Source organism: Emydura macquarii, unplaced genomic scaffold (assembly GCF_026122565.2).
Source record: "Emydura macquarii macquarii isolate MOO-44397 ecotype Brisbane River unplaced genomic scaffold, CSIRO-AGI_Emac_v2 contig_318, whole genome shotgun sequence".
Lineage (NCBI taxonomy): Eukaryota > Metazoa > Chordata > Testudines > Chelidae > Emydura > Emydura macquarii.
Window position 1 is genome coordinate 2,354,676 of NW_027130455.1, and position 15,390 is coordinate 2,370,065.

A 15,390-nucleotide genomic window follows, 5' to 3' on the forward strand; every position below is an offset into this window, starting at 1 on the left:
TTGCATTATTTTAACCATTATAGACAGTTCTAATTAATCTTTCTACTTCTTACATTATAACTCCTCCTTTTCCACTTCCTCTCAACTCTCTACTCTTTGCCACCAGACTCTTTCTTCTTAGTCCTCTATCTCCTCCACTGTACATTACTTCAACTCTTATTTGTATAGTGATAACTTATAAATTTACGTCTCCACTCAACTCATTCCAGTATAGCAAAGCTTATACCACTCATCTTTCTGATGTAGTCATGGATCTTACACTAGCTCAACAAGGTGTACAACCTCACATACAAACTATTAGTTCTTGTGCTTCCCAAATCCTGTCCTCTTTCTGCCTTCTTCAGAGCTGTCTACAAAACTACTATCCTCCCCATTATCCAGGCTCACTCTCTTCTTTTCTCACAAACCTGGCTGTCACTGCCATTTCCTTACATACAACATATTTAAAATCTGATCCTTTCTCACTAAATGCCAATCTGACAACTAAAATTTGCACTTCCTTCTCTCTGAACTCTCCATTTCTTACCTTAGCCCCTTTCCAGTATATCTGGTAATGAAGCAGCTTAACTCACTTTCTGTTTTCTGCTTCAACCATCTCACACTTCTTGAATTCCTCCACTGTTTTCCCCTTTGCCCACTTAATCAAATTTAATATCTTCATCCTCACCTTTAAGGTTCTAAGAAACACCCGCAATACCCTATGTCTTGGTTCATCTCCTATGCATTCCTCAACCCCTTGCACCACCTGTGATGTTAGTGTCACCATTCTCTTTGCTTCTTTCTCCAGTATCACTCCCACACTGTGTCTTTGATGCCATTATTTAAATTTCCTGAAATTTACTGTACATTGCTCTGCCCTTACAGAACCTCAGTGAAGTGAATGGAGCCTTTCTTGGGCACAGGAATCTGTCTGCACAGATCCATCTGCAGAATCTAGACCATTATTTGTGCCTCGTACAGCCCTGAGCAAACTGTCAAAAATAAAATCTGTCAAAAGTAAAAAAAAAAAAAAAAATAGATAAAAGAACAATACAATAATCACATTAAAAACATATCTTTAATCAAATTCACCAAAATATTACCAGAATATTTTTTCTTGGGTTCTTTATGTGCTCTACCAGTCTTTTCTTGTTCATCCAAACCAGCAAATAACATTTCAGGTATCTAAAATATAAAGCATTTTTGGGCAAAAAAATGCATACACTGAACTTTCAAGTAAAGATAAAAGGAAACAAACTATTAATAAAATGGCAACATCAGTTATAAATATAAAAATAATTTGAAAACAACAGCTTCATTCACAGATTAATAATTTAAAAAATTAACCTGTCAGTTGTTAAAACTGTTCACTCAAACAGAACAATCTTCCACCAACTCTAAGGAAACAGCAGATAATATCACTGAGGACTTTTAAAGTTATATTTATACACCAAGGAACTAACAAGGTACTATTATAAAATTCAACATGAATTCAGATGACCTATATAATGCATTATTTGAGGAGGCACCATAGGAATGAGCTTCCCTCATGCAGAGCAAACTTTCTTGACCTTGATCAGCAGTAAGATCTTGTACACGGTCATAGATGGCTGGTGGACATGATAGCTAATCTCATGAATTTCACAATGGTAGACAATAAACACCATATATATACACAGTATTATGGAAATATGACTACAGGACCAAATCCTGGGTCCTTGCTTAATCCATACGCAAGCAAATCCTACTGACTTAAGACAATTAAAACCAGTCAGGACATTTTTGATTAAATGAAATTTCATCCACAAAACGCTGTTTCATGGAAGCCGAAACATTTTGCAGAAAGACATGGGTTATGATAATATTTTTCTCTGGAAGGTTTTTGAGGTCCAGGATCAAGGAAGGAATGAAAGAGAGACCTGAACCAAAAACTTGAGGTTTCTTTTATCTGAAAACAGCTGTTTCACAATTCTGTTTCACAAAAACATTCAAAAGGTTTTGTTTTTGTTTCAGTGATGAACAAAAACACATTTTGAAATCTCAGAAGTTGTCACAAAACAGATCTGTCATCCTCTGGCAGCTCTACATACACTACTATAATATCTTCTCAAAATAATGCCTCTAACATTCTGCAATGGGTATAGTTTGATGCTATAAAGTGCTCAGTTCCCTGGCCTCAGTCCAGCAAAGCAAAGCATTTAAGTATGTGCATAATCCCACTGAAATCAAGACTTAAATTCTGTGTTTGGGCAGAGGAAGCACTTGGGAAAAACAAAAGTAAATACCGAGATACTAACATGTTACTGTTGGTGAATTATCAAATAATAATAATATGTAACTTTTCTTAAAGCACTTTCTATTTTTTAAGGGCTGTACAAACATTAATTAAGAAAGCAAGATATGCCAGTGGGTTCTTAAACACTTTAATTAAAACCAACTTTTTAGAGCTGAGTAATTTGGAATTGAGTGATTTAACATGAACAGATGGCTTTTTCCTAACGCAGCACCTTTGAATTACTGATAATCTAAACAAAGACATCTTATTCAAACATGATGCAAGTGAAGTGAATTAGACTGAAAATGTGATTGCTAGCTTTCCTTAGCTTTATAAAAAACTGAATATTTGGCTAAGAAGATTACATCAGCATGACAGTTTAGACTGATAAAGAAACAGAAAATAACCTAATAGAACAGGAAGGAAAACAGTACAATGACATTTACAAATAAATGAATTAATGCTCACTTTTAATTTTGCTTTGTTTATTTCCTATACTTACTTTTTTCATAGTGCTCTCGGACCATCTTTCCATCCACAACACCTGACATTTTTTATGCAGTGCTGGATTACTCTCACAATTTATTGTGAAATTTAAATTGGCAGAATCCATAATTAAGACAATGTGCAAGTTCTGCTGAATCCCTAAAGGAAATACAGCATAATAACATATTAAGCCAATTGAATTCTGACTACCCAATGATAAATTTATTGCAGATCAAATATAATAAAATTTTTGACTGTCCTTCATACATTGTATCATAGACCAATTTCCAGAGAGAGACAATAACAAACTAAAAATTAGGAATGTTTAAAGATGATATTTAAAGAAAGAACTTAATTTAATGACTTGGAGTATCACAATGTATGTCACAGTGTATTTTTTTTTATATTTAAGAAATTTGAAAATACATAAGGGATGCCATTAGCTTAAAATGCCATTAGCTTAAAATTCAAAAACAAGTCAGAAGACATTTTAGTGCCCTTGAGTCTGCATGCCAATTTCTGTGTTTTTTTAATCATGCTTTCCAATTTTTAAATGATTGTATTTCCTTATTTCTACCGTGAAGACCCACACAAATTAAGCAATATCTAAAGCTCCTATCTTGCAAACATTAACTTCATTACAACTATTCACTAATGTGTGGAAAGTTCTTTGTGTGTGTATTTGCATGATTCGAGTTAACTAACTGTAAAAGGGAAACCCTGATATGTCCTATCAAATGCACAAAGTACACAAACTGAAAAAAGGAGACAAATATTTTCTTTCCTGTAATCTCTTTCAATTATAGGATTTTTAGATGTTACTTGAAACATCAGTGGGTAAACAATTTCAAACAGAATGTGATTTTTATGTTAATTGTATTCCTTAATTAAACAAATGTATTGATCGTTCCTTACTATTTTTAAAGAACTTGCATAATTCAAAATTTACTTGAAAAGTAACATCCCTTGAATAATTATTTGCACATTTTATTATTTTACTCACTTTGATAGCCTTCGATAATTAATCAATTAAAAATTATGTAGTCCAATTCACTTACTGTATGTAAAATAGTTGAAGACTGGTCCTGTAAATCCATCTTGTGAAGCTTGATCCTTCAGAGGAGACAGTAATGGTTCTAATTCTTCTATTGTGTACAGTCCAGGAACCTCACCTATGTCAGGAACAGTTTTAATCAGCTTTAAAATGTGTAAAATGAATTAATCAACATAAAATTGATAAAATACCTCTGAACATTTTGTTCGGTGTATTTGGGTGACACAGAATATATCTACTATCAATATACTTATACGACCTTCCTTTTCAAAACAACAAAACTAGTACTGTTTATAATCTCATTTTGGATGAAGCACCCAGTCTTGTTTGCATCACTGAGTCACAATTCAATACATCCTCCAATACTATCCTAGCACAGATAGCCACTACAGGATATACCTGATACATCACAAGCCAAGACTGACTCCAGAATGTACCAGAAAACAGAAAAGAGGAGGCTGAGTACAAATCCTGTTCCCCTCCAACTCAGTTACAGAAGACGCTTCACTCCAGAAACAAAAACATTAGAATGCATACATATGATATGTGAGGCAAAGGACAAGCGAAACCTAGGAATTTTAGTGGTATAGAGGCCTTCAGATGGAAACCCTGTCGACTTCCTGTAAAAACTTAGAGCTACTACCCAGCATGACACAAGAATAAGACATTTCTTACCTGCTAACAGAAAGAGAATTAGCAGCTTCTCTCCGTCTACATCACAAATGGGTAAAAACACCACAAATGGATGGAATTCAGAGACAGTCTAATAATGTTGCTGGTGGCCCCAGGACTAAGCCCTGCCCTTCAACTGAGAAGAAGAGTTCTTCTCAAGCTGATGAAACACTCCAGCATATAGATTATTAGCATTAAGATAAAAACTTTAAATTATGTTGACTAAGGCAATTATATATTTAAATCTTCCTTTAGAGAAACATTTTCAATTTGTTACAAATTGTTTTCTGGTCATTTGCCATACTATCAGGGTGAGTTGAATAAGGAGAGAAGCTACTAGCAGAAAGAAAATTATTAGATGAAAAATTTCTCATTCTCTCGCACAGCTTCTCTCCTCATTCATAATGAATGGGAAGTATCGAGTGGTGATTCTCAGAATTCATGACAGGAAGAGGATGGGTGGAAGGAGCAGAACTGTGATTATCATTACAGTAATAATTATAGTTAATTATGTAATTATAATATTACAGTAATTATTATTACAGTTGATAATATGTAAAAATGGAAGTTCCACCTATATAAAGAAGAGGAATTATTTGGGAACCAGTCCAGTAGCACTTTTCCTACCAAAGGATGCCTTTGCAAAGGAATGGGACTCTATATTTTAATATTTTAATTATTTTAATATTATTTTAATTATAGTTTACTATAAGTATAGTATAGGACAGTATATATAGTTAGTATGTGTGTGTGTCTGTTGATAAGAATGCATAAAATTCTGTTATTAATTGCAACATATCTATGTAAATTTTAAGGCACTTTTAAGTTCTGCTGTCAGCAAATTGTTGCAAACTAGCCACTTGCAACAAATTGCTTCACTTAGAATCATTTAAACTATATGCTATTGTGGTTTAAGTGCTCTTTAACTTGCCATAAGGGATTTGTGTCTCAGGGATTTTGTGCCTTATTTGAGATGTTTAGATAATATGGCAGTAGGGATTATTAGTTACATCAATAAAAATATATTTTGTTATGGATTTTTTGAAAATAGGATAGAAGCCTTATCAAACACTCATTCAGAGTGGGAAGGAAAAGGAGAAAAGGTTTAAACCCTGTTTTTTATGCCACTTACACATTAATAATACAAATTACTTACAAAGGGGAAGCTAGCTTTTCTCCTTTTGAAGCCCCAAGCCTCTGGAGTTTGCAAGACTTACCCCTGAGCAGGTGGTGAGGGAATGCTCTATCCTTAGGAATCATGATGACCCTGGTTTGAGCCTTTCCACAATGAAGTAACAGCTCCGGGCAGAGAGATAAGGCCTACCAATCCTGTGTTGCCATCTGAAAGCCCAAATGCACTGCTGGAGCAAGGGACAGTGGCTGTGCTTGCAGGGCTTTTCTGCTGCTGAGGTGAAGGGCAGAGAGAGCCCACTTGAGAGGTGCTCAAGAAATTAGACCCTCAATGCTCCAGTGATTCCTCAGTTAAGGAGAGCAAAGCTAGATGTTGAAATGAAGTTGTTGCTACATGAAAATGAATAAAACAAAGCGGTTGAGAGAAAATGAAACATAATTTGTTCCCACTGGAGGCAGAAATTCTGGTGGTTTGTGTTCAAAGGTGAGGCTTAGACCTGAAGCCGCCAGCAACAACAATGGATTGCTTCTGAATTCCACAAATAAGAGGCATTACCCATTTATGATGAATTAGGAGAGAAACACTGTAGCAGAACACATAATATAGGATATTTCTACTTACAAAAAACTATTTTAAAAGAAAGTTGTTTTGTGCAATGAATTAAACCAGGATGCTGGAAAACCATAAGCCTTTTGTACTCATCCCACCTGAAGACAATAGACTGTTGACCATCTCAAGGAATGTGGAGTGGACAAACTGGTAGTCTTCGAGCAGCAATACAACCTGCTGTGCTTCAATACCAGCAAGTTGCATCACCTAATAGTAGAGAAGTCATTTTAATCTAATTGATCATAATATGTATATTCTTTTATAATAGAATAATAAATCCTTAATTTATTTAATATATTTATCTGTTCCCCCTCACAGATTCTGAATAATTATATTTAAATATTCTCAACAGATGATCAGATAATTTTGGTCATCTGAAATATCAAATATAAGGTAAGGAACATTCTAAATGGAAGAAGAGATTTCTAATTAGAAAACAATAAAGATAAATACATTTATGCCTACATGATATTAAGGACCAATTTTTCCTAATATGACCTCAAATTGTACCCATAAAACTATGCAGTGCATGGTCCCTTTGTTGTGTGCACAATATCATGCAGTTTTCTTGTGAATTTTGGAGGCCTCTTTGGGAATTTTGATCCTTAGTTTTGTTGTTTGTTTTAATTTAATGTGTACATCTTCATACATCACTGGATTTTTTCTTGATAAAGCATACTGTACTGAGCTCACATGGTCCATAATAAAACAGGATACTCTCAGACAAACCTACTAATTCATATCCTAATGAAAACAAAAAGATGGAACAGAATTTTAAATACATATTTTCAGAAATGGGGATCTACTTTTCTAGAAAAAGCTTTCGAATCTTCAAATTAGGTCCTGATCTACGAGTTACTCTGTAGAAGCGGACTCTGTACCTGGAGAGAGCCCTAATGAAATCAATGGGGTTCTGTGTAAGTGCAGGTGTCCACATACAAGCTGTTCTGTGTAAGATCTGGATCAGAGAAGGAGGATGTATCTGTGCCTTGACAGTGCCTTGTACAAATAGGCACTGATACTAATAGTATATATAACTGTCAAAAATAAAATTCACAGGGAAATATTTTATAGGTGCTCAGCACCACCACTGGGACCATATTTTCAAAAAAGCTGAGCACACTGTAGCTCTCCCTGAGAACAACAGGAACAGCTGGCTGCTGAGCTTAAATGAGTGCTGAGCAATTCTAAAAGTCTGACCCACAGGAAACATTTTTATTTTGTGTCTTTCAAAATTCCCATGATTATTCAGTTTTCTTCCACACAAATTTAATTTAAATAAAATGCAAAATATAAGAATGTGAGTGATATACCTGTTTAAGATCATTTTTGAACTGCTTCAGTTCATAACCTCTGGAAATCTTGGGAGTAATCAGAATAGATCCATGCATGTGACTAACTAAAGAGGTAACTGTCCGACGACCCACACCACTACGTCCTGCTAAAAGAAGTGATCCTCCAGGAAAACTCAGCACTCTGTCTATCCTGGATACATAATCAAGGACTTCTTGGAAAAGTAAAATCTCTATCTCCTTGTTATCTCGTCCATAATGAATAATACCCTATATAAAAATGAGAGAAATTAATATTTGTGTTAATGATAAATGCAAGTGCAACTATAAAATGTATTAATGTCCAACATTTTACAAGAAACAGAGGGTCAGAAAACTTAAGAGATGACACTGATGTTCTTCACAAACTCAATTATTTAATGCAGTAGAAGTTTATTATCTTGCTATCCCTGTTCCAGCAATGGATAGACTTCAGAGTCATAGTAAAGAACTCATTTAAACTCGAGGCCCAAGGTAGCACCGATCCAAATGTGGTATACCCTAGAGTAACACTTACAGACTAAAATATATTGAAACATGAACAAAAGAACCCACCAGTGGATGAATTTAAAATACATAACAGGCCAGAGCGCCAGGTCCTGCCAAACTGTGCTCAAAGCCACCTTTTTACTCATTTGATCATTGGCCCTGATCAGGAATCAAAGTGGCCACTGGCATAATTTAGAAGAGCCTTTAGGCTCCTATAAATTACACCAGCTAGAGTAGTCACCTAGCCAACCCAATCTGACCTACGGTTTTAGGACTAAATTCTGGACCTATCATACTTAACAGCACTGAACTGGCCACAGCTTTGAAACCCAGCATTGTTGTGTGGTCATGGAGCATTACACATGTGAGAAAGAAACTCCCAGAGTTCTGAGGCCACCAAACCATGTCCCTACCCACTATCCTCCATGGGCCCCACATGGACAGAGTTGGAGAGGACTACTTGGAGTTGTAGAGAATTGATTTACATGAGTTTCCCATCTTCAGGTCCTACCACTCAAGTAGGTATGGAAATCCGCCATGCTCCCTTCCACTATCGCCTGACTATCCACAGAATCAGTCAGACCAGTTCAGAGGCTAGCACAAAGCCCCTTCCTCCACAGGTTCTCTACTTGTCCTTTATTGTTTTAAAGCGTGCCAACTTCTGTTGTTAAATAACTGTATATCCCTGTTATAATGCAAATTACATGCACTATTCTAACCAAAAGAAAAATGTCTGGCAACACAGTTCTGGTTACTTTAAACCAGTGGTTCTCAAATGGTGTTCCGCGGAACCCTAGAGCGGAAGGGTTCTGCGAAGAAGCTGTACCGCGCCGCCGACTGTTAAAAAAATATGGTGCCGCCGAATAGCTGTTCGCGCGCCACCAATCAGCTGTTCGTGCGCCGCCTAGCAGCTGATGTTGCTGCCGAACAGCTGCTCGCGCGCCGCCAAACAGCTGATGGGGCCGCCGAAAACGGCCCTGAGAGCGCGCCGCCAAATCAAGCAAACACCGCGCTGCCGAAAAGATGAAGATTTCCTGGACTTTTCGGCGGACGGTATGGCGTAGACGGGCAAGGGTTCCGAGGGTATGGCATGGGCGCACAAGGGTTCCGAGGGTATGGCATGGGCGCGCAAGGGTTCCATGGGGGGAAAGAAATTGAGAAACACTGCTTTAAACAATTTTCACATATAACTGTAGTATTTTTGTCTGTTCATATTCTTTATTCTTGACATACCTTTTTGATGACGTCTTTTAGGTCTGCTGAATTTAGTCTGCCAAGTGGCTTGCCATGAGGTGGTAATGCCTGCTCTGGAGCTATGAATGCTCCCGCCTCATAACGAGCTCCCCATGTTACATAGAAGATATCTGTTAAAATATAATCAAAACTGTGATAGGAGTCTACATTCTCAAGTGGTAAAGATAATTCTTTACCAAATATTTCAACAAATCTCATTTAATAATTTTAAATGTTTTACCTGCCATATTTTCCAGGATATCTGAGCCCCAGTCTCCTTGAAACACTTTCATTAAAATATTATCAAACATGAGGAGTTCTTTAGCACCAACAATTTTGTCACGGAAGAGACGATGGGCTTCATATGCAACAATTTCCAATACGTAATCTAGTGTGTGTGTTGATGACCCTATAAAGTATATAAACACACATACACATACATAATGAATATATATATATATACACACACACATACACTGAATATATATATATACACACACATATACACATATATTTAATTTCTATATTGTTATAATATAATTTCAAAGATTTGAAATTTTGCATTTCAAAATACAGGCAAATTGAAAAATAGTGAATCAGATTACATACCAGCATGATCGCATCAAGACAGAGGAGAGAAAAGAAAAACCAAGCATTATAAAGTAATTTTTGAAATCTCATTAGTACAGATAAGATAAAATTACACAAGCACATAAAAGAAATAAATAATTTAAAAACAAGTTATCTGCAAAAGTATATTATGTAATATATGTTTAATGTGCACAAGGTTCTGTACACAGAATAAAACAAATATATTGCAATAAAAATATAACAAAATACAACCCTCTTAAAATAGAATACTATAAAAAAAACCTGGGGATCCAGTTTTAAAGGGGGAAAGAAAGGGACTGATAATAAAGAGCATAAACAAACACAAGAACATAAGAATGGCCATACTGGGTCAGACCAACAGTTCATCTAGCCCAGCACCTGCCTTCTGACAGTGGCCTATGCCAGATGCTTCAGAAGGAATGAACTCAAAAGTCAATAATTGAGTGATCCACCCTGTCATCCAATCTCAGCTTCTGACAAACAGAGGTTAGGGACACCCAGAGCATCCCTGGTCATCTAGTCTAATCACCATTGATGGACCTATCCTCCATGAATTTATATTATTCTTTTTTTAATCCAGTTATTGATTTGGACTTCACAACATCCCCTGACAATGAGTTCCACAGGTTGACTGTGTTTTGTGTGAGAGATACTTCCTTTTGTCCGTTTTAAACCTGCTGCCTATTAATTTCATTGGCTGACTACTGGTTCTTGTATTATGCAAAGAAGTAAATAACACTTCCTTATTCACTTTTTCTACATCATTCTTGATTTTACAGACCTCTATCATTTCCCCTCTTAGCCATCTCTTTTCCAAGATGAAAAGTCCCAGTCTTTTTAATCTCTCCTGATATGAAAGCTGTTCCATGCCCTTAATTATTTTTGTTGTCCTTCACTGTACTTTTTCCAATTCTAATATATCTTTGTTGAGATGTGGATACCAGAACTAAATGCAGTATTCAAGGTGTGGGCATACCATGGATTTACATAGTGGCATGATGATATTTTCTGTCTTATTATCTATTACTTTCCTAACAGTTTTTTTGTCTGCCCCTGCACACTGAATTAATGTTTTCAGAGAACGATCCACAATAAATCTAAGATCTTTCTTGAGTACTAACAGCTAATTTAGATCCCATCATTTTATATGTAGAGTTGAGAGTTTGTTTTCCTATATGCATTAATTTGCATTTTATCAACACTGAATTTCATCTGCCATTTTGTTTCCCAGTCACCCAATCTAGTGGGATCCCTTTGTAATTCTTCAGAGTCTGCTTTGGACTCAACTATCTTAAGTAATTGTGTACCATCTGAAAATTTTGCCTATTCAATGTTCACCCCTTTTTCCAGATCATTTATGAATATGTTGAACAGCACTGGTCCCAGTACAAATCCCTGGGGGACACCTCTATTTAACTCTCTCCATTCTGAAAAGTGACCATTTATTCCTACCCCATTTCCTATCTTTTAACCAGTTACCGATCCATGAGAGGTACTGCCCTCTTATCCCATGACTGCTTACTTTACTTCAGAGATTTTGGTGAGGGAACTTGTCAAAGGCTTTCTGAAAATCCAAGTACACTACATCCACTGGATCACCCTTGTTGCATGCTTCTTGGCAAGAATTCTAATAGACTGGTGAGGCATGATTTCCCTTTAGAAAAGCTGCATTGAGTCTTCCTCAGCAAATCACGTTCATCTGTATATTTGATAATTCTGTTATTCACTATCATTTCAACCAATTTGCCTGGTACTGAAGTTAGGCTTACTGGCCTGTAAGTGCCAGGATCGCCGCTGGAGCCTTTTTTAAAAATTGGTGTCACATTAGCTATTCTCCAGTCAATCTGGGACAGTTTGTCCCCAGTTCCCCTCAGCTTTGTCACCTAAAAAGAATGGCTCACATGTGAGAATCTCCCTCACATCCTCTGCGCTGAAGACATTTAGCATCTCTGCAATGGCCTTTTCTTCCTTGAGTGCTCCTTTAGAACCTCAATCATCCACTAGCCCCACTGACTGTTTGCAAGCTTCCTGCTTCTGATGTACTTAAAAAAATCCACAATCACCCACCTTCAACTTCAACTAAAAAGCAAGTCTGGCAGTTTTTAGGACTGGTGGGTTACTACACATGATTCAGACCCAACTTTGCGACTATCGCAGCTCCCCTGACTGGGCCGCTCACAAAGGACCAAACCCTGTTAGTGCAATGGACCCTGGACTGTGAGGTAGCTTTTCAGGAACTGAAGCACCACCTGTGCCAGGAGCCCATACTGTAAAGACCGGACTTTAACTGCAATTTAGTAGTCCAAATGGATGCATCAGCAGAGGGACTAGGGGTGGTCCTCTCACAGAACATCGAGGGAGAGAAACACCCAGTTCTGTATCTGAGCCAAAAATTGTTCCTATGGGAAAGCAATTATTTGGTGGTCAAAAGAGAAGTCCTGGCCACCAAATGGGCCTTAGAGGCCCTCTGTTGTTACCTCTTTGAGAGCCCCTTTGTCGTCATGAGTGACCATGTCCCCCTGAAGTGGCTACAACAATTGAAGGACACCAACACCCAGCTGATATGCTGGTACCTGTCCCTCCAACCTTTCCCCTTTACAGTGCAACACCGGACATGTAAAGAAAACGCCAATGCTGATGCCCTGTCATGGTTGGGGTAGAGGGACTAGGTAGCCCTGGAGACAGGGAGCTAAGCTTGGGGGGAGGAATTAACGAGGAAGTGTTGCCTCCATCAAATGCCAATGCAGAAGGGCCGACACACGTGACCTGGTGGGTGGAACCAGGTGCATCATGACCTTAAGTGGAGGTGCGGGACAGGAAGGGGAGGTATAAAAGCCAGGCCCTGAAGCTCAGTCAGGAGAGGCCACTGGGGCCTCTCGCACCCGCTGCTGGAGTGGGAAGCCAGAATGGACTCCAGCTGTACCGAGGTCTGGCCTGTTCCACTGGAGCTGCTGTACAACCCAAATGCCGAGGAACTGCTGGTACTACCCCTGGCAGTTTACTCCGGGGGGACAGACAACAGTCCCTGGGTTAAGGGACTACCTGGTCACAGGCCTGATCCCTAACTTTTGGCTGCCCCGCCCTGCCCGAGGGTCCGCATAGACTGCCGCTAATTCCCCCCCCCCCGGCGGTCTTTTCAGATTATCCCCTACCCCTCAGATTACAAAGAGGCTTGGCCTCCATCAGAGGCTGAGGGATAACCACATATCATTACTTTTTATCATGATGGCACCTTTTTGGTCCTCTTAGTATGTTTTCTAATTTCTAATTTGGGGGATTCATTTTATTTGGGTGTTTATGAGTACCATTATGGTGTTTTTAAAATGTTCCCATGCAGCTTGCACGCATTTCACTTTTGTGACCATACCTTTTAATTTCTGTTTAACTAGTTTCCTCATTTTTTTTGTAGTTCCCCTTTCTGACGTTACAATAAATAAATCCACAGCCAAGGCAAAAAATAAACCCAAGAACAGACAATGGTTGTTCTAAATCACCTTTGAGAAAAATAAAGCTTTAACATGCTCCTTAGGAGTACAGAAGGGACAAGATGATATAGGTTTCAGGTGGAGCTAATTACACACCACAACATTCATCACAGCAAAAGCACACTCATCCACCAACTTCAGATATAATAGTGGAATCCTTAAACACAGAGAGAGAGAGCCCCACAATTTACCTTCATTGACTTTAATGGAGCTATGCTGATTTACACCAGCTGAGGGTCCAACCTAATGAGTGCATTGTCAGTACAGATGCTTATCAGTTCAATGCTCCCGAAGCATGTCTCAAATTTAGTAATCAACTACATCTCTACTAGTGCCAGTTTAAAAACTAACTGGCACTTTTCATTCAGACAATGTAAAAAACACAGAGCAATCCATAAATGATCCCGTAAAAGCTCACAATTATTAGTACAAAACAAATACAATATGATTATTATAATATTATTAATGACCCAGTAAAATATCAACTCCAAAGGAAGGATAAAAGTCAGACTGGAAACCAATCTAAGCTGCCAGTTTCCAAGAGAATCTAAAACTAAATTCCCTTCAGCTTATTAAGGGGTGAGAAAAGAAAAAGTTGAGGGCAGGTGGTAATTAGCAAGCACTTCAATATCATGAGGATTGGTCACACCCTCCCCTCATTAAGCAGGACAGATAATGCTAATCGGTAATGGCACCCAGTTTTAAGCAACTAATACAACTAAAGTCATTCACGGCAGGCCTCTGTGGGTGTGTTTACTCTGCAATGTAAGCCAAAGGTTCAAGCTCAGGCTCAAGCCTAACCCCCCTTCCATCTACACACAAATCATGCTAACCCAGGGCTTGAACCCAGCATCCCAGGACCACATGGAGATGGAGGGTTCAAGCCTGAGTCCAGTTGGGACTCAGAGGTCAAGCCCTACTGCTTTGCAGTGTAGATGCAGGTCCCCTGGACTCATGCTCTGGGAGACCAGCAAAAATACTCCACAATTCCACAAGCTGACTTTCTTTGTCCTCTGGACATTCAAGTTTGGTGGACAGTCAAGTTTTTCCACATAGCACCATGAACAAAGGGCTAGAGTCGCCACATTTTGGGAGTGCACTGGAAAGTCTGGGATATGGATGGTTGGACTCAGGCCTGCATAATGCGGTGTAGATGCTGGAGCCCCAGGTTGGGACTCAAGGTTCAAAAATTCCTAACCTGGGATTACAAATAAGTATAGGATGCTCAAGCTTTAGGTTCACAAACCTGGGATCTGCTAACTCGAGTTCCACTAACCCAGGGCTTACTTTGCAATGTAGACATACTGTGTGAATGCAGAATACAAGAAACATTCCCAACAAAAACCAGATAATTGCAGATAGTGGAGCCGACAGATTTCATAATCAAAATGACTGAAGTGAGCAGTCCAGACCTATTTATCTTATTTAAACTCAGGATAGTTCCCATCTACATTCTAAAATATCACACAATTTTTCAAAATTAAAAACAACATAACTTTTCCTGGAATTGAATGCTTTATAAAAACACTTTTGCTTTCAACTGACATTAGGGCCAATCCTACAAATTTTCCAGGCTTCAATGGGAGTTCAGCATGTGCAGAGTTTGCAGGATATGTCAATAATAAGAAATGCATCACAAAATATTCGGACAGTCTAAAAATGTTTTCTCTTTCAGAACAAATCAAGGTGACTCACCTCCTGTTAAATCATATCTGAATAAGCCAAGAACCCACTGAGTAAGAATGCATGGTGTAAAGAGGTAATGACTATGATCATCAACTGTGAATTTTGCTCGGACCTGAAAACATAAATTATTTACAACACAATTTATATTTTAATTGCAAAGATTTCTTGACAATTTAGTTCAGTAATTGTCCATATTTTCACCGAGTGATTTACTTCAAGTGAACAGGTTCATATATTTTGTTAATTCGTTTGAAAAATACACAGCTTGGATTGTTTTCATCTTGTTTTCAGACCAAAAAAGCAAAACTATTTCATTTCTAATATATTTATTCTATATTATTTCTGAG

At 37.9% G+C, this 15,390-nt stretch overlaps 1 protein-coding gene across 4 annotated transcripts in view; it reads right to left on the reverse strand.

Annotated features, from left to right (window-relative positions):
* DYNC2H1 (dynein cytoplasmic 2 heavy chain 1) overlaps nucleotides 1–15,390 on the reverse strand; it is a 410,146-nt gene that overhangs the window by 315,084 nt on the left and 79,672 nt on the right. For all 4 annotated transcript variants that reach the window (XR_010923568.1, XM_067567730.1, XM_067567720.1 and 1 more), the window contains exons 46-53: nucleotides 15,053–15,155; nucleotides 9,502–9,669; nucleotides 9,261–9,391; nucleotides 7,521–7,769; nucleotides 6,306–6,414; nucleotides 3,799–3,912; nucleotides 2,757–2,899; nucleotides 1,083–1,164 (exon numbers count right to left, since the gene is read on the reverse strand). Coding sequence is in view for 3 of the 4 variants with exons in the window: in XM_067567730.1 (XP_067423831.1) it covers nucleotides 1,083–1,164; nucleotides 2,757–2,899; nucleotides 3,799–3,912; nucleotides 6,306–6,414; nucleotides 7,521–7,769; nucleotides 9,261–9,391; nucleotides 9,502–9,669; nucleotides 15,053–15,155 (1,099 nt within the window). In the remaining variant the exon portion in view is untranslated. The remainder of the gene's footprint in view (nucleotides 1–1,082; nucleotides 1,165–2,756; nucleotides 2,900–3,798; nucleotides 3,913–6,305; nucleotides 6,415–7,520; nucleotides 7,770–9,260; nucleotides 9,392–9,501; nucleotides 9,670–15,052; nucleotides 15,156–15,390) is intronic.